Source organism: Heptranchias perlo, chromosome 10 (genome assembly GCF_035084215.1).
Source record: "Heptranchias perlo isolate sHepPer1 chromosome 10, sHepPer1.hap1, whole genome shotgun sequence".
Classification (NCBI taxonomy): domain Eukaryota; kingdom Metazoa; phylum Chordata; class Chondrichthyes; order Hexanchiformes; family Hexanchidae; genus Heptranchias; species Heptranchias perlo.
Genome location: NC_090334.1, coordinates 79,671,234 through 79,692,627, shown reverse-complemented (window position 1 = coordinate 79,692,627; position 21,394 = coordinate 79,671,234). Strand labels below are relative to the sequence as shown.

Below are 21,394 nucleotides of genomic sequence, written 5' to 3'. Positions count from 1 at the left end.
GTTCGAATGCAAGGGTGCACAGTGATGTTAGGAGTAAGAAATGAATCAGGCAGAACCTTTACATCCAAAGGGTAGTGGAAGGGTGGAATAGAAGGGCAGGAAGCAGACAGTACAAATGGGTTCACATGCAACTGTGCATTTAAAGAGAGAAAAGGGATTGAGAGAAATGAGGATGGGAAAGAATTTGCATTTATATAACTGCTTTTCACATCCTCAGGATGTCCTAAAACACTTTACAGCCAGTGAAGCACTTTTTTGAAGTGTAGTCACTGTTGTAATGTGGGGAAACACGACAGCCAATTTGTGCACAGCAAGCTCCCACAAACAGCAATGGGATAACTGCTTTACGTGTGTTGGTTGAGGGATAAATATCGGCCAGGACACCGGGGTGAACTCCCCTGCTCTTCTTCAAATAGTGCCGCGGGATCTTGAAGTGTCAGTCTGGATTATGTGCTCAAGTGTCTGAGGTGGGGCTTGAAGAAGGACAAGGGACATGCTTGTTGGGGTTAATTGCCTTTTTCCATTGCTAAAAATTCTTACATTCCTATATTTGAGCTGTCGGCTTGGCTCCGTTAGTAGCTGTCTTATCTCTGAGTTGGAAGTTTGTGTGTTCAAGTTGCTATGAATTTTATTACATAATCTAAGTTGACACTTCAGTGCAGTCCTGATGGAGTGCTGCGCTGTCAGGGGTGCTGTCTTTTGGATGAGAGGTTAAGTTGTCTGCCCACTCAGGGGGATGTTTGAAGAAGAGCAGCGAGTTCTCCTAGTGCACTGACCACCATTCATCTCTCAATCAACACCAAAATAGATTAACTAGTCACTTATCTCAATTGCTGTTTATGGGACCTTGCTGTGTGCAAATGGGCTGCCATGTTTGTTGACATAGCAACAGTGACTACATTTCAAAGGCAATCAATTGGTTCTAACGCACTTTAGGACGTCCTGGGATTGCGAAAGGCACTATATAAATGCAAGTTTCTACTATTCTAAAGTGAAGCAGTTTGTTTTACAACAGAATAATAACCTCTTTTTTCTTACCCATAACTAACAGATTTTTGTAATGTGCAGTGTTTAATTCTATCATTCCAATAATTATCCACTGCACTCCATAGATAATAAGTTGCTTTTATTTTTTTAGAAATAGTGTTGAAACCACTGAGTGTCAGCTGTGGCTCAGTGGGTAGCACATTTGCCTCTGGGTCAGAAGGTTCTAAGTCCCACTCCAGAGCCATGAGTACAAAATCTAGGCTGACATGCCGATGCAGCACTGAGGGAGAGCTGCAGTGTTGGTGATACTGTCTTTTGGACGAGATGTCAAACCAAGGCCTTGTCTGCCCTCTCAGGTGGATATAAAAGATCCCACAGTGCTATTTTGAAGAAGAACAGGGGAGTTGTCCCCAGTGTCCTGGCCAATATTTATCCCTCAACTAACATCACTAAAAATAGATTATCTGGCCATTGTTACGTTACTGTTTGTGGGATCTTGCTGTGTGCAAATTGGCTGCCGTGTTTCCTACATTACAACAGTAAACTGTTACACTTCAAAAGTACTTCATTGGCTGTAAAGCGCTTTGGGACATCCCAAGGTCATGAAAACGCTATGTAAATGCAAGTCTTTCCTTCTTATTAAATATGCATGAGAATTCCTGTTTACTTCAATAAAATAGAGCCCAGTTCTCTCCCATCATTTACCTGTCTGCAGTAAATGCACTGATGCAATTATTGTCATCAGTGGGTGGTCCTGTCCTCCCAGTGCTGCTCCTATATCATTACCCTGTAGTTGCAGCACCTCCTGTGCCCTACAGAGGGCCCTGTATACTACATGTGGGTGCTCCTATAGCTGTTCCCTGTGGTTGCAGTGCACCTTTGTGTCCTACAGGGGGTGGTCCTACATAATTTCCCAGTGGCTGCAATGTGCCTTTGTGTCCTACAGGGGGTGCTCCTATATAATTTCCCAGTGGTTGCAGTGCGCCCCATGTCCTACAGGGGGTGCTCCTACACCAGTTCCCTGTGGTTGCAGTGCGCCCTGTGTCCTACAGGGGGTGCTCCTACACCAGTTCCCCGTGGTTGCAGTGCGCCCTGTGTCCTACAGGGGGTGCTCCTACACCAGTTCCCCGTGGTTGCAGTGCGCCCTGTGTCCTACAGGGGGTGCTCCTACACCAGTTCCCCGTGGTTGCAGTGCGCCCTGTGTCCTACAGGGGGTGTTCCTACACCAGTTCCCCGTGGTTGCAGTGCGCCCTGTGTCCTACAGGGGGTGCTCCTACACCAGTTCCCCGTGGTTGCAGTGCGCCCTGTGTCCTACAGGGGGTGCTCCTACACCAGTTCCCCGTGGTTGCAGTGCGCCCTGTGTCCTACAGGGGGTGCGTGTCTCCGTGTCCCCCACTCCCCGCGGCGGAGATACCTAACTCACAAAGCTGTTAAAATCCCACCTCTAGCGAGCGTTGATTGGCTGCTTTTAATCAGAGCCTGCCAATGGAAGGTGCTAGTGGAGCGTTCCGTGCGGTGATTGGTGACGTGCCCTGTCAATCACCCCCGGACCGTTTATCAGGTGGCGCGGGGGTGCCGCTGGTTACAATGTTGCAGTCGGGCAGCGCGGCGCTTTGTTCCGGGGATTTGTATCTTTTTTTAAAGTATCAAGCTTCTATTTAAAGGATATTTTAAAAGTTTGTGGAATTACTTTGCTTTCTCCCAATGGGAAGATTGAAAAAAAAATGGGTTGCCATGGTGCTTCGTGAGTCTCTCTTGAAGTTTTGCTTCTAATTATTTGTTTGCCGGAGTCTCCGAACTGTTTATGAGGAAAGAGGAGAGAGCGGTGGGAATGTGAGCAACTTTCCCCGGGGTGGAGAGAGAGAGAGAGAGAGGGTCGGTCGGTCGGCCGGCTGGCCGGGGCCACCTGCCGCAGGACGGGCTCCGGGCGAGTATTGTCCCCGAGGAATTCACCCGCCCGAGTCTGCGGCAACTTGTGGCGTTTTAAGGCGCACGGACAATGATGTGAGAGGGAAACTGCCCCGTTACCCGGACCCCCCCCCCCCCCCCAAACCATCCACCACCGACTCTCATCCGGATCCCTTCCCCTCATTGACCGGCTCTCGCCCGGACACATCACCCATTGACCGGCTCTCACCGTCCCCCACCCACCCACCCACCCACCCAATGCTAACCATGGATGTGACCATTTCTGAGCTGATGGAGCAGTTTCTGGAGAGCCCGCTGGTGACCTGGGTAAGTGACTCCTCGGATCCAGGGTGACCCCGAGCATCGTCAACCTCTCCAGATGTTCGGGGTGTCTGTCTGTCTGTGCGGTCTGTGCGTTTGTTGCAAATGTTATTTCTGTATTGGTTTCTTGCCGTTTAGGCGGGTTGCCAGAGATGGAGATTTTGTGACCTGTTCCTGATGCTGGGGATAAGAATTGTAGCATTTTTATTTTTCACCCGGCTGCAAATTGTAACCAGGGCTAAAAATCATGTTTCAGGTTAAAACATTCGGACCACTGGGAGGAACGAGCGATGAGAAAGTGAGCATGTACATGGATCTAGTGGATGGAATGTTCCTGCATAAAATCATGTTACAAATGTGAGTTTCTTTCTCCCTCTTTCTATGTCTCGTTTCGATATTACTATTTTAACGGCTTCTTAGTTTGATCATTTTAAAACCACATCCTCAACAGCACCGAACTTGTTCAAACATCCTGTAGGGTTAATGGTGAGTGCAGAGAATACCTGCAGGTTTCCCCCTGCTCTAATGGAGCGTTTAACAAACTGGGATCGTTCCTGATTGTAAAAGCTCTCAATCGTACGAGGATCTCTGATTCCCACTGGTTTGAAACACAAACCGAAAATACTGATGAAACATTCAGATCAGGCAGCGGCCGTGAGAGAGAAACAGGGTTAAGGTTTCGGGAGTGGAGTCTTCACCAAGAATCCTATTGGTTTTAAGTGGTTTTCCGGCCGTTGACAGGATCTTGAGGAAGGGGGTAGTGGTTGTGATTTGGTTCCTGCAGGTGGCCCATTCCTGTGTTAACTATTTATTTAGGCTGCAGAATTTTTCAAAAAAAAACTAAGCACTGAATTCAAATCCCTCCAAGGCCTCGCCCCACCCCATCTCTAACCTCCTCCAGCCCTAAAACCAACAACTACTTGCATTGATGTAGTACCTTTAATGTCCCAAGCTGCTTCACAGGAGTGTAATCAAGCAAAATTTGACACCAGGTCACATAAGGAGGTATTAATTGTAAACAATTTTACAACACCAAGTTATAGTCCAGCAATTTTATTTTAAATTCACAAGCTTTCGGAGACTTCCTCCTTCCTCAGGTAAATAACATTTACATTTACAATTGTCAACCCCAGTCCATCACCGGCATCTCCACATAAGGAGGTATTAGGACAGGTGACAAAGCTTGGTCAAAGAGGTAGGTTTTAAGGCGTGTCTTAAAAAGGTGAGAGAGGGGTTTAGGGAGGGAATTGCAGAGTTTAGGGCCTAGACAGCTGAAGGCACGGCCGCTAATAGTGGAGCGAAGAAAATCAGGGATGCGCAAGAGGCCAGAATTGGGTGTCCTCGTACAAGAAACACAAAAAGGTTAGCATGCAGGTACAGCAAGCAATTAGGAAGGCAAATGGCATGTTGGCCTTCATTGCAAGGGGGTTGTAGTACAAGAGTAAGGAAGTCTTACTACATTTGTACAGGGCTTGATGAGACCTCACCTGGAGTACTGTGTACAGTTTTGGTCTCCTTATGTAAGAAAGGAAATACTTGCCTTTCGAGGCGGTACAGCAAAGGTTCACTAGATTAATCCTGGGATGAGAGGGTTGTCCTGTGAGGAGAGATTGAGTAGAATGGGCCAAATCTCTGGAGTTTAGAAGAATGAGAGGTGATCTCAATGAAACAAATATGATTCTGTTGGGGCTTGACAGGGTAGAAGCTGAGAGGTTGTTTCCCAGGCTGGAGAGTCTAGAACGAGAGGGCATAGTCTCGGGATAAGGGGTCGGCCATTTAAGACTGAGATTAGGACGCATTTCATCATTCAGAGAGGGTTGTGAATCTTTGGAATTCTCTACCCCAGAGGGCTGTGGATGCTGAGTCATTGAATATATTCAAGGCTGAGATCGATAGATTTTTGGACTCTAGGGAAATTAAGGGATATGGGGCTTGGGCGGGAAAGTGGAGTTGAGGTCAAAGATAAGCCATGATCTGATTGAATGGCGGAGCAGGCCCGAGGGGCCGTATGGCCTACTCCTGCTCCTATTTCTTATGTTCTTATGAAGTTGAAGTCAGAGGAAGTGGTGATTAAACTGTACAGTCTGGTGAGGTGGCTCCTTGAGCACTCTGACTAGTTCTGATCGCAGAGATACAAATACTAGAGGCCGTACATAGAGGAGCCACTGAGGCTGTTCTCCCGTGTCAAAGGTCTTAGTTATGGGAATAGACTGGAAAATCTAGGGTTTATCAGCCTAGAAAGGAGGTGCCTCAGAGGTGATTCCCCCCCCTCCCCCCCCCCCCCCCCCCCCCCCCCCATTTCAATTTTGAGATACAAATGGGTGGAGCTTGTGCGGGGTAAGCTCTGCCCGTTTGTACCGAGCGGTCGGTAAAGGATGGCCCAGGTTTTTTTTTTGACGGGGCCGAGAGGAGCAGAGATGCTGTCAGCTGGCTCACCGTGAGAACTGGCTGATTTCCTGCCCTCTTTGAACTGGTGAACTGCAGCTGGGCACTCGTCTGGCATTGGTAGCTCACCGACGGAATGGAGTCGAGGCTCGAGCCTGCTGCTGGCAAGAGGGAAGTGGGGGGAGGGGGGTTGCTGTTTGGCGCACTCTCTGCCCATTCTCCACCGGTAGTTAAAATCGGCCCCAGTTTGTGTGTGTTGTCCTCCTTTCCTTTTCCCACTCCCCCACCCCTACCCACAATCTGTACTTCCTTTGATGTAGCAGGAGCTGAGGGCAGGTCCTGTGCCTTGTGGAGCAGAGCCAAACGCTAGCAAAAGATAAAAAGGAGGGGTTTTAATGGCAGAGGATGAAGAGCAATTTTATAATCTTGAGAAGAAATTCTCTGGATTTCTCCAATTCTGCACTGAGTTTTGTTCGATATCTATATAGGAATCAGATGTATATTTTGAAAGTTTTTGAGTGGTTTATCTTCTCTTTTTGTCAGGCTTTATTTAGCTCAGTGGGTAGCACTCTCGCCTCAGAGTCAGAAAGTCTAGAGACTTGGGACATAATCCAGGCTGACCTTTCAGTGCAGTACTGAGGGAGTGCTGCACTGTCGGAGGAGCCACCTTTTGGCTGAGACGTTAAACCGAGGCCCTGTCTGCCCTCTCAGGTGGACGTAAACGATCCCCTGGCACTATTCGAAGAAGAACAAGAGAGTTCTACGCGGTGTCCTGGCCAATATTTATCACTCAACCAACATCACTTTAAAATCAGATGACCTGGTCATTATCACATTGCTGTTTGTGGGATCTTGCTGTGCACAAATTGGCTGCTGCATTTCCTCCATCACAACAGTGACTACACTTCTAAAGTATTTCATTGGCTGTGAAGCGCTTTGGGACGTCTTGAGGATGTGAAAGGCGCTATATAAATGCAAGTTTCTACTATTCTAAAGTGAGGCAGTTTGTTTTACAACACAATAATAGCCTCTTTTTCCTTACCCAAAGTGAACAGATTTTTTGTAATTTTGTAATTGATGCTATCTAAATGCCAGTTCATTCTTTCCTCTGCTTTTTAAAATAAAAACACTTGGTTATTTCACGTTGAAATTTTACTGACCAGTGATTCCCACATGTGGACAGGTGCAGTGCTGGGACTGTCAGTCGGGTTTTGGAGAGGAAGTAAGTTCCTAGATGGTTGCTGATATTTTGAGGGTGACGTGGGGGAGGGGTCCGTGTGTGATGTAGTGTCACGTGTGAATAAAACAAGTGCCAAGCAGCTGGTAATTAAATACAGGCTCGCATAATTGAGGTGTTGTGCTAATGTTCTCTGGTTCAGCATGTGTGCTGAAGAGTCGAGGATATTGTGTTGAAGCTGCCTGGGATATTGCGAGTTTAACTGGAAGTGATTGAGGTTAAGGCTCTGACTGGCTCCAGCTGATAAACTATTTTAGGTTAACTTGTAAACCACAAGACCACAAAGAGCAGTGTCCTTGTTCCGCAATCTTAATTGGAAGTGGATAAATACTTGGAAGGAAAAAATGTGCAGGGCTACGGGGATAGGACGGGGGAGTGGGACGAGCTGGATTGCTCTTGCATAGAGCCAGCACGGACTTGATGGGCCGAATGGCCTCCTTCCGTGCTGTAACCTTTCTATGATTCTATTAACAAGCTCTGCACACTGGGAGGACCTGTTACTTCACTTTTTGTTGGAAGTTGGTGCTGAAACTAGTGCCTAGTGCAGCTGGGCTGTTCCTAAGCTCCAGGGCTCTCTATCTGTTCGCTGGGGTACTGGGTAATGCAGTGGGCTAGACTTTGAGCTCTGACACATGAGTTTGAATCCAGCCCATACTGATGGGATGGAAATCCCTCCATGGCCCCTCCGCTCCCTATCACTGCAACCTCCTCCAGCCCTACAACTCTCTGAAATCTCTGCGCTCCTCCAACTCTGGCTCTCGTGCATCCCCGATTTCCTTCGCCCCACCATTGGCGGCCGTCCTTCAGCTGCCTAGGCCCTAAGCTCTGGAATTCCCTCCCCAAACATCTTCGCCTCTCTACCCTCTCTCTACTCCTCTAAGGTGCTGCTTAAAACCTACCTCTTTGATCAAGCTTTTGGCGACCTGTCTAATGTCTCCTCCTTTGGCATGGTGTTAATTTTTGTCTGATTTCGCTTCCGTGAAGCGCCTTGGGACATTTTACTACGTTAAAGGTGCTATATAAATGCAGGTTGTTGTAGTCTTCTCTCCTCCTGCCTGTGAGAGATGTATGTGAACTTAGTATTGGCTCTCTCAACCCAGTTCCCAGTGGATGTGGGGCTGGTTTGTACCTAACTAACAATCTCACTCAAAGGTCATGAGGCACATTGTAGGATAGTGCTGAAGGAGAGAAGAACAAGGTACATAGAAAGGGTCAGCTGATCGAGTTTAAAAGCCTGTGGATCTTGGGAGGAAATGAGCACAGAAGAAGTCCACAGTTTTGAGGCCCTGGGAAAGAACGAGTTGGAGTTGGAAATTGTGCGAGGAGCCTCGATTACAACAGGGGAAGGATGAAGGATTTGGTGTACTTGGCAAGGGGTTGGGGGAGGAAATCAGGAGAGGAAACTTCACAGGAACACAAAGTATCCATCAAAATAGAATTGGGGAAGGGGGACAAGTGGGAACAGAGAGAGGAGAAAACGTGTGTTGAGAGGAATCACCCGTCGGACAATCCTTTTGTATCCTTGTTACGAATGCGGTGTTAAGAGCTTCCAACAAGTTTTGGACAGACTCGAGTTTTAGCGAGCTAAAGTTGTTCAGGGGAAAGAATTGTTTGGCACCACAGAGGAAACCAGTGAATAAACACCAACCAGTCACTGGCAGTGTGGAAGGTAAGCGGTTGTTTAGCTCTGGTCTTGCCGGGTGATGAAGCTATCAGTTGTTTGTGGTGTGACTTCAGCAGTTGTTGCAGCTCACCTCCTGAGCAGGAAGAACTTTCATTCTGCTCGAGGCTCCAGGTTCCATTAAGTCACCTCATGCTGCAGACCTTCTGGCATCGAGTCCCCACGTGGTGACTTTCACTGTTCGTTGTGCTGAACAAATACTGTGTCCTTAGTTTTATCACCTACTTTTCTTCAAATGTCCACTTGTCCTAGATGATCCGGTAGGGCTGTTAAATAACAAGTGAGTTTACAAATAACAAGTGAGTCAATGAGCGGTTTCAAACAGTGAACTGTTGTTCTGATCTCTGATGCGACAAATCTCTCGCTCCCGTCCCCTGCCCAACACTTTTACCGTCAAAATAAAAGTTGCATTTTGTTTTGATTTTGGAGACTATTTGAGACCCTCGAAAACCTTTTTTGAAATAGATGATATAGGATGGAAAATAATCTGTGATCCTGTTAACTTGAACAACAGCAAACAACTTGCATTTATAGAACTCCTTTTAATGTAGGAAAATATCCCAGGGCACTTCACCGGAACGTAATCAGACAATATTTGATACTGAGCCAAAGAAGGAGATATTAGGACAGGTGACCAAAAGCTTGGTCAGAGAGGTAGGTTTTAAGGAGCATCTTAAAGGAGGAGAAAGAGGTAGAGAGGGAATTCCAGAGCTTGGGGCCTAGACTTTGCCTGAATATTCTCACACTGCAGTTCTTTTGCACATATATTTTACATTGCACCATTAGCATAAAAAATCACCTCTTATTGATGGACACTCACCCCACCGACCTATCCTCTCACCATATCTCTTAGTTCCTTCTCCTTCCAGCCTCTTGAACCCACTTTCACCTCTATAGTCGCCCATTCCTAGAGTCAAAAAGGATATGGTTTAAACCCCGGAATGGGTGAGGGAAGCAAATATTGGAAACCTTGGTGGTTGGTTGCTGGGTGAAGAGCTACAAAATGCTAGAAACGTGCAGCAGGTTGATCAGAAAGAAACGGAAACGTTCATGTCTTGGGCGTGACCATTCATCAGAACTGCTGGGTTTATTATCCCAGGTGTTGTGCGATTCCATGTGATTTGAATACCCCTGTAAATAGTTTCTTCTCGAGATGTCCCCTCTCCTTTTGTCCCTAATCATGTGCAGTGAATGACAACTCTTTCTTAGGGATGTCAGCCTCCAGCTCAGTTCCCCTGACACCCCTCCTCTGAGTTCACTACTCCCCTGTCCTCCCTAAACCTTTCTTTCCTTAAAAACTCTCCTACCCATATTAACGCTGACCCCCTTAACTTTGCCATCTCTTTTCTTTTGTATTGTCGGACAGCTTGTCCAACATGCAGTCTTGGATGAGCTGCTATTTCCATCCAGCTGAATAGGGGGAAAGCCCAAGCCACTGTCTTCAGAACCCACCACGAACTCCCTACCTTTGCCACCCATTCCATTCCCTTCTGCAGCCACTGTCTCAGGCTGAACCAGAGTGTTCACAACATCGGCATCCTAATCGACCCTGAGATGAGCTTCCGACCTTGTGTCTTCTCCGTCACATAGACCACCTCTGTAACGTCACATGTCTCTGTCCCTGCTTCAGCCCATCTCCATAAATCCTCATCTATGCCTTTGTCACTTCCACATTTGACTATTCCAATGATCTCCTGGCTGGCCTCCCATCCTCCACCCTCCATAAACTTCAGATCATGCAAAGCACTGCTGCCCGTATCTTATCCCACACCAAGTCCTGCCCACCCATCGTCCTGTCCTCACTGACCTACATTGGCTCCCGGTCCTCCAATACTATCAATTTAAAATCTCATCCATGTGGCCTCACCCCTCCCTATCTCCAGCTCTGCAACTCTCCCAGATCTCTGCGCTCCTCCAATTCTGGCCTCCTGTGAATCCCCACTCTCTTTCGTCCCGCCGTTGGCAGCCGTGCCTTTAGCTTCCTAGTCTCCGCTCTCTGGAATTCCCTGCCTTAAGCTTCCTGCCTCTTCAGATCCCTTTCTTCCATTAAGGCCCCCCTTAAAACCCAACTCTTTAGCCAAGCTTTTGGTCACCCATCGATTCGGCGTCCATTTTTACTTTTACAGTTGTGCCTCTGAAGGGCCTTGGGATGTTTCTCTACATTAAAGGCGCTATGTAAATGAAAGTTGTTGTACAAACTGTCAGGTCATGTCTCCAATTTGAATTGGGTTGGGCCTCAGATTATCAAAAGCCACAAAGAAACCATGTGGGAAATTACATAAAATCTCAGTGTCTGATTCCTCTTAATGCTGCCAAGCGGATAGGGTCACGCTGGCAGTGCCTCTAACTGTTTATCCGGGCCAGGGTATTGTGTAATGTGGAGTGATGGGCACGTGCCCCTGATTTCTGAACAGGTTGACTTCCTGATCGCCCCTGCTGCCGTTTGGTGATCAGGAGCTTTCTCCACAAGGGAGGGATTGTTGCAAAGGATGATGGAGCTGGGTTGCCAGTTCAACTCCTGGCAGGGGCACGGCACTTGGCACAGAGTGACCGGGTGAGAACATGGCTTGCAAAGTGTGAGTAACGAGTGGGTTAGTTCTCTTTTTACCTGTTTGTGGTCTTGTGCTGAGGGTTCCTGTTTTGACATTCACTTCATTGGATTTGTACTGACTTCTGTATTTGTATTTAATTCCCCTTGGTTTATTACCGGGTTTTACTTTTATCTTGTAACACGTTGATGGTGTGAATCTAAGCAGTGTATGTTATGGGGAGACGCTGAGCCCAATTACGACCCGTTACCGTTAGCTGAGGTCAAATTGAAGAGTTACCCACCAATAAACGGGTTTGGCTCCAGCTTGTCCTGGGGCTTAGTTTAGGAACAGGAGTAGGCTAGTCAGCCCCTCAAGCCTGCTTGGCCATTCTATTAGATGATGCTAATCAGTACCTCAACCCCGTTTACCCCGCCTTTGATCAAGATCCCTTCATACCATTACCTAATAAAAAAATCTCGTTGATCTCGGTCTTGAAAGTTTCAATTGGCCCCCAGCATCCACAGCCTTTTGGGAAGATAGTTCTAGATTTCCACCACCCTTTGCGTGAATGGACTGTGCCAAGACGACTGAGCCATTTGAACTGTCCATTACTTGTGTTTGACAAATTAGGTGAGCACAGGCATTGGTGGAAGTGTTATAATTGAATTCAGTGTCCCTGGGATCAGGGGGGCAAAAAACCAGCCAGGGTCCCCACGCCCGCTTGCTATCCAATGACTGCTGGGTGGGGGTGGGTAGATGATCTGCCTGAGGACAAGATTGTCTTCCACTGTTGGATGGTCCTGCCAGCACCCACTGCCAAGGTGTGCATATGAACGATGGCCAGTTGGACAATGTATTGGGAGACCAACTATCACCCAAGGAACTTTACCTCTGCTGCCCGTATCCTAACTCACACCAAGTCATGTTCTCCCATCACCCCTCTGCTTGCTGATCTACAATGACTCCCAGTCTGGCAATGCCTCGATTTTTAAAAATTCTCATCCTTGTTTTCAAATCCTTCCTTGGCCGAGTCTTCAGCTGCCTTTTTTTTTATTTGTTCATGGGATGTGGGCGTCGCTGGCGAGGCCGGCATTTATTGCCCATCCCTAATTGCCCCTTGAGAAGGTGGTGGTGAGCCGTCTTCTTGAACCGCTGCAGTCCGTGTGGTGAAGATTCTCCCACAGTGCTGTTAGGTAGGGAGTTCCAGGATTTTGACCCAGTGATGATGAAGGAACGGCGATATATTTTCAAGTCGGGATGGTGTGTGACTTGGAGGGGAACGTGCAGGTGGTGTTGTTCCCATATGCCTACTGCCCTTGTCCTTCTAGGGCTCTTTGGTGCCACAATCGGTTAAATGCTGCCTTGATGTCAAGGGCAGTCATTCTCACCTCACCTCTGGAATTCAGCTCTTTTGTCCATGTTTAGACCAAGGCTGTAATGAGGTCTGGAGCCGAGTGGTCCTGGCAGAACCCAAACTGAGCATCAGTGAGCAGGTTATTGGTGAGTAAGTGCTGCTTGATAGCACTGTCGACGACACCTTCCATCACTTTTCTGATGATTGAGAGTAGACTGATGGAGCAGTAATTGGCCGGATAGGTCGCGGGTTTGGGAGTTGCTGTCGAAGAAGCCTTGCCGAGTTGCTGCAGTTCATCCTGTGGATGGTACACACTGCAGCCACAGTGCGCCGGTGGTGGAGGGAGTGAATGTTTGGGGTGGTGGATGGGGTGCCAATCAAGCAGGCTGCTTTGTCTTGGATGGTGTCGAGCTTCTTGAGTGTTGTTGGAGCTGCACTCATCCAAGCAAGTGGAGAGCATTCCATCACACTCCTGACTTGTGCCTTGTAGATGGTGGAAAGGCTTTGGGGGAGTCAGGAGTGAGTCACTCACCGCAGAATATCCAGCTTCTGACTTGCTCTTGTAGCCACAGTATTTATGTGGCTGGTCCAGTTAAGTTTCTGTTCAATGGTGACCCCCAGGATGTTGATGGTGGGGGATTCGGCGATGGTAATGCTGTTGAATGTCAAGGGAAGGTGGTTAGATTCTCTCTTGTTGGAGATGTTCATTGCCTGGCACTTATCTGGCGCGAATATTAATTGCCACTTATCAGCCCAATCCTGGATGTTGTTCAGGTCTTGCTGCATGCGGGCACAGACGGCTTCATTATCTGAGGGGTTGCGAATGGAACTGAACACTGTGCAATCATCAGCGAACATCCCCATTTCTGACCTTATGATGGAGGGAAGGTCATTGATGAAGCAGCTGAAGATGGTTGGGCCTAGGACACTGCCCTGAGGAACTCCTGCAGCAATGTCCTGGGCTGAAATGATTGGCCTCCAACAACCACTACCATCTTCCTTTGTGCTAGGTATGACTCCAGCCACTGGAGAGTGTTCCCCCTGATTCCCATTGACTTCAATTTTACTAGGGCTCTTTGGTGCCACAATCTGTTAAATGCTGCCTTGATGTCAAGGGCAGTCACTCTCACCTCACCTCTGGAATTCAGCTCTTTTGTCCATGTTTGGACCAAGGCTGTAATGCGGTCTGGAGCCGAGTGGTCCTGGCAGAACCCAAACTGAGCATCGGTGAGCAGGTTATTGGTGAGTAAGTGCCGCTTGATAGCACTGTCGACGACACCTTCCATCACTTTGCTGATGATTGAGAGTAGACTGATGGAGCAGTAATTGGCCGGATTGGATTTGTCCTGCTTTTTGTGGACAGGATGTATCTGGGCAATTTTCCACATTGTCGGGTGGATGCCAGTGTTGTAGCTGTACTGGAACAGTTTGGCTAGAGGCGCGGCTAGTTCTGGAGCACAAGTCTTCAACACTACAGCCGGGATGTTGTTGGGGCCCATAGCTTTTTTTTGTATCCAGTGCACTCAGCCATTTCTTGATATCACATGAAGTGAATCGAATTGGCTGAAGACTGGCTTCCGTGATGGTGGGGATATCGGGAGGAGGCTGAGATGGATCATCCACTCGGCACATCTGGCTGAAGATGGTTGCAAATGCTTCAGCCTTGTCTTTTGCACTCACGTGCTGGACTCCGCCATCATTGAGAATGGGGATGTTTACAGAGCCTCCTCCTCCTGTTAGTTGTTTAATTGTCCACCACCATTCACAACTGGATGTGGCAGGACTGCAGAGCTTTGATCTGATCCGTTGGTTGTGGAGTTGCTTAGCTCTGTCTATAGCATGTTGCTTCCGCTGTTTAGCATGCATGTAGTCGGGAGTTGTAGCTTCACCAGGTTGGCACCTCATTTTTCGGTACGCCTGGTGCTGCTCCTGGCATGCTCTTCTACACTCCTCATTGAACCAGGGTTGATCCCCTGGCTTGTTGGTAATGGTAGATTGAGGAATATGCCGGGCCATGAGGTTACAGATTGTGCTGGAACACAATTCTGCTGCTGCTGATTCCCCACAGCGCCTCATGGATGCCTAGGCCCTAAGCTCTGGAATTCCCTCCCTAAATCTTTCCGCCTCTCCACCTCTCACTCTTCCTTTAAGACCCTGCTTAAAACCTACCTCTTTGATCAAACTTTTGGTCACCTGACCCAATATCTCCTTATGTGTCTCGGTGTCGATTTTTGTCTGATTGCACTCCTGTGAAGTGCCTTTGGACCTTTTACTACATTAAACGTGCTATATAAATTCAAATTGTGGTTTCCTCAGCGAGAAATTAACACCTTTTTTGGGGGGGGGGGGGTTAGGTAAAAGGAGGGAGAATGAAAAAGAATTGTCCTGATTGTTCAAGACCTGTAATCCTGAGGTTGCTAACAAAGCAAGTGGAGCGTCAGTCAGGAGCTAACTTGATTGTAAGTGCAGAGAGGGATTTGACACCTGGGAAGGTCAGGCATGAGAAGGTGATGAGAGAATCACAAACAGTGTAAAGCAAATTACTTTAGGAAGGATAGTAGCCATGATGTGGAGATGCCGGTGATGGACTGGGGTGGACAAATGTAAGGAGTCGAACAACACCCGGTTATAGTCCAACAGCTTTATTTGAAATCACAAGCTTTCGGAGCTGTGATTTGCTGTGCCTTTATGGCACCCTGCACTCACCTGATGAAGGAGCAAAGCTCCGAAAGCTTGTGATTTCAAATAAAGCTGTTGGACTATAACCGGGTGTTGTTCGACTCCTTACATTTAGGAAGGATGTCAAGGCCTTGGAGAAGGTGCAGAGGAGATTTACCAGGATGATGCCGGGGATGAGGGACTTCAATTATGTGGAGAGATTGGAGAAGCTGGGATTGCTCTCCTTCGAGCAGAAAAGGTTAAGGGGAGATTTAAAATTTTGCGGTGTTCTGACAGAGCAAGTAGGGAGAAACTGTTTCCTCTTGCAAATGGATCGGTAACCAGAGGTCATAGATTGAAAATAATCGGCAAAAGAACTAGAGGGGAAATGAGGAGAAATTTTTTCTCAGGGTTGTTAAGATCAGGAACGCACTCCCTGAAAGATTCCATAGGAACTTTCAAAAGGCAATTGGACAAGTTCTTGAAAAGGACTAATTTACAGGGTTATGGGGAAAAAGCTGGGGTGTGGGACTAAATTTGACAGTAGTTTCAAAGAGCCGGCACAGGCACAAAGAGCTGAATGGCCACTTTCTGTGCTGTAAGACTCTATTCTATGTTTATAGTGACTAGTGATGATTGTAGGGAACACTATGTGCTGCTCTCTGCCACATAATGGTCGAATCAGACAGCATTGATGCATTTAAGGGGAGGCTTGATGCAGACATGAAGGAGAAGGGAATAGAGGGATTTCGGGGCAGAGTGGGAAGAGGCCATTAGAATGGAAGGAGGCTCGTGTGGAGTATAAATACCAGCATAGACCAGTTGGGCCGAATGGCCTGTTGCTGTACTGTAGATTCTATGTAAAAACTATTTTGAATTCTTTTGAAGCATTTTGCAGGCAGTTCTTAAACCCAGTTGCCTCTATGAAGATATAAATCATGGGCATTATACTGACACATCATATAGTACATGAGCTCACTGCGGGGGTGGGACTGTGAGCTGAATGATCCAGAAGACTAGTGCTGGAGTTGAAAACAGACACTTTGATGATTGGGGTTAAAATAGAATGAGACATCCTCCGTGTTTTCTTTAAAAGGCAGGAATAGTAAAAATAGGAGTTTACGCAATCCTTCTAGTCTAGTGAAACTGAAATTCATCACTTGCTGCAAAGCCAAGTGGAGATGGAACTTGACGACTTCTAGCTTTTGCGGTGATGCTATTTCAGAAGTAATCCTGAACACTGTGGTTTTGAAGCCGATTGGGGCCGTGCTTGAGGGAAGGGAGTCATTGACTGTGTCAGCTAGCGTGGGGGAGGGGGGCAGGAGGGGAAGTTGAGCGGTCGGGAGAACTCTATCGCCTGAGACCTCCATTGGCTCCCAGTCCGGCAACGCCTTGATTTTAAAATTCTCATCCTTGTTTTCAAATCGCTCCACGGCCTCGCCCCTCCCTCCCTGTCTCTGTAACCTCCTCCAGCCCTACAACCGTCCATGATCTCTGTGCTCCTCTAATTCTGGTCTCTTGCGCATCCCTGATTTTATTCGCTCCACCATTGGCGGCCGTGCCTTCAGCTGCCCAGGCTGTAAGCTCTGGAATTCATTCCCTAAACCTCTCCCCCTCTCCTCCTCTCTCCTCCTTTTAAGACATTCCTTAAAACCTGCCTCTTTGACTAAGCTTTTGGTCACCTGTCCTAATATCTCCCTATGTGGCTCGGTGTAAAATTGTCTGATCGCTCCTGTGAAGCGCCTTTGGCTGTTTTACTACGTTAAAGGCGCTATATAAATGCAAGTTGTAGCTGTATCTGAATTCAGAATTGTATTTCCACACTGTTTTATCTATAGTTGCTGTTGGGAGTGAATGAAATAAAATGCTTGGGACATTTTGTTACAGGAATGGGAGCTGTTGGAACGTGGAGTTCTTGGGCTGCTTGGAGTCTACTCTAGTTACCCAACGGCTTTTTAAACTTGAGTGGGTGCAAACTTGCAGGAAGTGGAACTTCAGTTGCCTGGGGGAGTGAACTAACCTTTAATGATCGCTGAAAGTTTTTGTAGTGACCTTCTTACCAAATACTACCCAAAGGAAACGGTTTCTGGCCGTGTTCAATGTCTCAATGTCCCTCCAGCATTGGCAACAGAGTCTGTTGACGTGTGTTATTTCTTGGTTCATTTTACAAATTAGAGCTTTTTGTGCTTTTGAAGTGAGGGATGTCCATGCCGGGGAGTGAAATATTTTCCCATTTTGGACATGCGTGTCAGCATCAAGCACTTTTTTTTTTGTTCAGCTACAACACGGGTTAGATACAGAGTAAAGCTCCCTCTACACTGTCCCATCAGACACTCCCAGGGCAGGTCCAGCACGGGTTAGATACAGAGTAAAGCTCCCTCTACACTGTCCCATCAAACACTTCCCAGGTCAGGTACAGGCATGAATGTGAAAGGTGACTGCTTGCAGTGACCTGTTCATTTCCCACAGCAGCTGTCTTTTGTAGGATTGCCCATTATTGGTGTGGTTTGAACTGAATTGAAATCAGCCCCTCCATTCTCCTGTTGCTGCTCCAATCGATGCAAAGTTTGGACACATTGCATTCTAGCCAGGAAAGGGGAGATGTGCAAACTTTTTTTAAAAAATAATTGTTCTTGGGATGTGGGCGACACGATCCCTCGATGTACCGAGGGCATTAAGAGTCGACCACGTAGTGTAAGACTGGAGTCGCATGTGGGCTAGACCGGATAGGGGCAGCAGGTTCCCTTCCCTGAAGGACGTTAGTGAACCAGTTGGGTTTTTACGACACTCTGGTCATTTACCCGATTTATTGAATTCAATTTAACAACTTGCCATAAACTCGACCTTTGGGTTGCTAGCCCAGCACCTTAACCACAGGGCTAGCGATCACATGGGTCTACCTGGTTAAATTTTAGATTACCTGGGAACGGAAGGTTTACAAAATATAGGTGCGCATTGATGCAAGCTCTGCGATATGAGTGGATCATAAATTGGAAGGGAATATAAAGTGCGCCATCCTAAAACTCGTGCCATCAGTGTTTTTGCAGTGGAAGATGTAATGCTTGTGTTTAAGCCCCTTGTCGGGTGTTGAATATAATCATAAAAATACCACAGATGATAAATCTGAAATGAAAACAGACAATGCTGGAGACACTCAGCAGGTCAGGCAGCATCGGTGGAGCGAACAAGTCAGTGGTTACATTTCGGGTACAAATCCTTCCTCAGAACTGTTCATTACCTGAAACGTCAACTGACAGCACTGTTGGCCCGAGTGTCTCCAGCGTTTTCTGGTTTTGAGTATATAATCACCCAAGGCTAACGCCACGGTGAAGCACTGAGGGGAGTGCTGCATTGCCAGAGGTGCCGTCTTTCAAACAGGACATTAAACCGAAACTCTTCTCTCGACACGTATAGCCGACATTTCTCCCTCAAACAAACGACGCCAAAAACCAATGAATTAGTCCTTCGTCTAGTTGCTGGTGCAGAATGGCCGCCTTTGCTGACACAACTTGGCGTACGTCAACAGTAGTTCATTTTGTGATGAAAGAAAAGATAGAATTGAATTTATATAACTCCTTTCACAACCTCGGGACGTCCCCAAAGCGCTTTATAGCCAATGAAGTGCTATTGAAGTGTTTCATCCGTCCTTTGGATGAGACTTTAAACTGAGGCTCCATCTGCCCTCTCAGGTGAATGTGAAAGAGCAGGGGCGTTCTCCCCGCTGTCCTGGCCAATACTTATCCCTCAACCAACATCACCAACAGATTATCTGGTCATTATTTCATTGCTGTTTGTGGGATCTTGCTGTTTGCAAATTGGCGGCTGCTGCGTTTGCTACATTTCAACAGTGACTACACTTCAGAAGTACTTCATTGGCTGTGAAACGCTTTGGGATGTCAGTGAAAGGCGCTGTATAAATGCAAGTTCGTTCTTTTTTTGACATGGAATGTACAGCACAGAAACAGGTCATTCGGCCCAACAGGTCCATGCCCGGTGTGTGTCCTCCACATGAGCCTCCTCCCTCCCGACTTCATCTCACCCTATCACCATATCCTTCTATTCCTTTCTCCCTCATGTGTTTATCTAGCTTCCCCTTAAATACATCTATGTTATGCTATATTTTTTTGTGGTCACTGTTGTGTTGTAGGAAGTGATGCACTTCGAAATGTTTCTTTTCGACTGATAACCTAGCATTGAAAAACTGCAAAATTAATTTCAAAGACGTGAGGTTACAAATGGGTAAATTTAAATGGGGTTGTATGAAGATTAATTATGTTGTGTTTTTTGTTTGTCATGTAAATGGGTTTATCTTCAGAGAACAGCTTTGTAAATAATGCCCGTGATGAGTACAGAAGGCTTATTGTCTGACGTTTGGTGTTGTGGACCTGTTCCTCGGAGACTGCTTATAAATCCATGAGCTGTTAAGAGAATTAATGGCAGTTGTCTGGTATATTGAACGTGGGCCATCCATTGCTGTCTGTCTGTCTGAAGGATTGGTTATAAAGAGTCCTACGTTTTGGATCGAAGAAAGACAAATTTTCTAAATGGTGAGAAACTAGGAACTGTGGAGGAGCAAAGAGATTTAGGGGTCCAATCAGTAAAAGCTATTGGACAGGTTCAAAAATTAATCAAGAAGACTAATGGAATGTTGGCCTTTATCTCAAAGGGGGCTGGAATACAAAGGGGAGGAAGTGATGCTTGAGTTGTACAGGGCCTTGGTCAGACCCCATCTGGAGACTGTGTTCAGTTCTGGGCACTGCACCTCAGGAAGGTTATATTGGCCTTGGAGGGGATACAGTGCAGATTCACCAGAATGATATCAGGGCTTTAAAGGGTTAAATAACGAGGGCAGGTTGCATAAACGTGGCTTGCAATCCCTTGAGTTTAGGAGGTTGAGGGGTGATCTGATCGAGGTGTTTAAAATGAAAGAAGAAACGATTTCCTTTGCTGGGGGAATCCAGGACAAGAGACATCATCTTAAAATTAGAACTTGGCCATTTAGGCTTGAAATCAGGAGGGACTTTTTCACAAAAGGTAGTGGAAATCTGGAACTCTCCTTCCCCCAAATGGCTGTGGATATTGGGGTTAATTGGAGCTTTTCAGACTGAGATCGATAGACTTTTGTGAGGTAAGGGAATCAAAGGTTATGGATCTAAGGCAGGAAAATGGAGTTAAGGTACACATCAGCCATGATTGAATTTCGGAACAGCCTTGAGGGGCTGAATGGCTTACTCCTGTTCCTCCCGTTCCTCCGAGAGGTGAGCGCAGTGTAAAAGGAGAGTCCGAGAGCGGGAGGAGAGTCCGAGAGGTGAGCGCAGTGTAAAAGGAGAGTCCGAGAGGTGAGCGCAGTGTAAAAGGAGAGTCCGAGAGGTGAGCGCAGTGTAAAAGGAGAGTCCGAGAGGTGAGCGCAGTGTAAAAGGAGAGTCCGAGAGGTGAGCGCAGTGTAAAAGGAGAGTCCGAGAGCAGGAGGAGAGTCCGAGAGGTGAGCGCAGTGTAAAAGGAGAGTCCGAGAGGTGAGCGCAGTGTAAAAGGAGAGTCCGAGAGCGGGAGGAGAGGAGAATCCGAGAGGTGAGCGCAGTGTAAAAGGAGAGTCCGAGAGCGGGAGGAGAGTCCGAGAGGTGAGCGCAGTGTAAAAGGAGAGTCCGAGAGGTGAGCGCAGTGTAAAAGGAGAGTCCGAGAGGTGAGCGCAGTGTAAAAGGAGAGTCCGAGAGGTGAGCGCAGTGTAAAAGGAGAGTCCGAGAGGTGAGCGCAGTGTAAAAGGAGAGTCCGAGAGGTGAGCGCAGTGTGAAAGGAGAGTCCGAGAGGTGAGCGCAGTGTAAAAGGAGAGTCCGAGAGGTGAGCGCAGTGTAAAAGGTGAGTCCGAGAGGTGAGCGCAGTGTAAAAGGAGAGTCCGAGAGCGGGAGGAGAGTCCGAGAGGTGAGCGCAGTGTAAAAGGAGAGTCCGAGAGCGGGAGGAGAGTCCGAGAGGTGAGCGCAGTGTAAAAGGAGAGTCCGAGAGGTGAGCGCAGTGTAAAAGGAGAGTCCGAGAGGTGAGCGCAGTGTAAAAGGAGAGTCCGAGAGGTGAGCGCAGTGTAAAAGGAGAGTCCGAGAGGTGAGCGCAGTGTAAAAGGAGAGTCCGAGAGGTGAGCGCAGTGTAAAAGGAGAGTCCGAGAGGTGAGCGCAGTGTAAAAGGAGAGTCCGAGAGGTGAGCGCAGTGTAAAAGGAGAGTCCGAGAGGTGAGCGCAGTGTAAAAGGAGAGTCCGAGAGGTGAGCGCAGTGTAAAAGGAGAGTCCGAGAGGTGAGCGCAGTGTAAAAGGAGAGTCCGAGAGGTGAGCGCAGTGTAAAAGGAGAGTC

The 21,394-nt window shown here is 47.5% G+C and overlaps 1 protein-coding gene across 3 annotated transcripts in view; it reads left to right on the top strand.

The window, feature by feature from the left end:
• Positions 1-2,573: 2,573 nt before the first annotated feature.
• The window catches only part of ccdc88c (coiled-coil domain containing 88C), a 290,680-nt gene continuing 271,859 nt past the window's right edge, over positions 2,574-21,394 (top strand). For all 3 annotated transcript variants that reach the window (XM_067992076.1, XM_067992075.1, XM_067992074.1), the window contains exons 1-2: positions 2,574-3,222; positions 3,473-3,573. In XM_067992076.1, the coding sequence (XP_067848177.1) occupies positions 3,154-3,222; positions 3,473-3,573 (170 nt within the window). In that variant the 5' untranslated portion in view covers positions 2,574-3,153. The remainder of the gene's footprint in view (positions 3,223-3,472; positions 3,574-21,394) is intronic.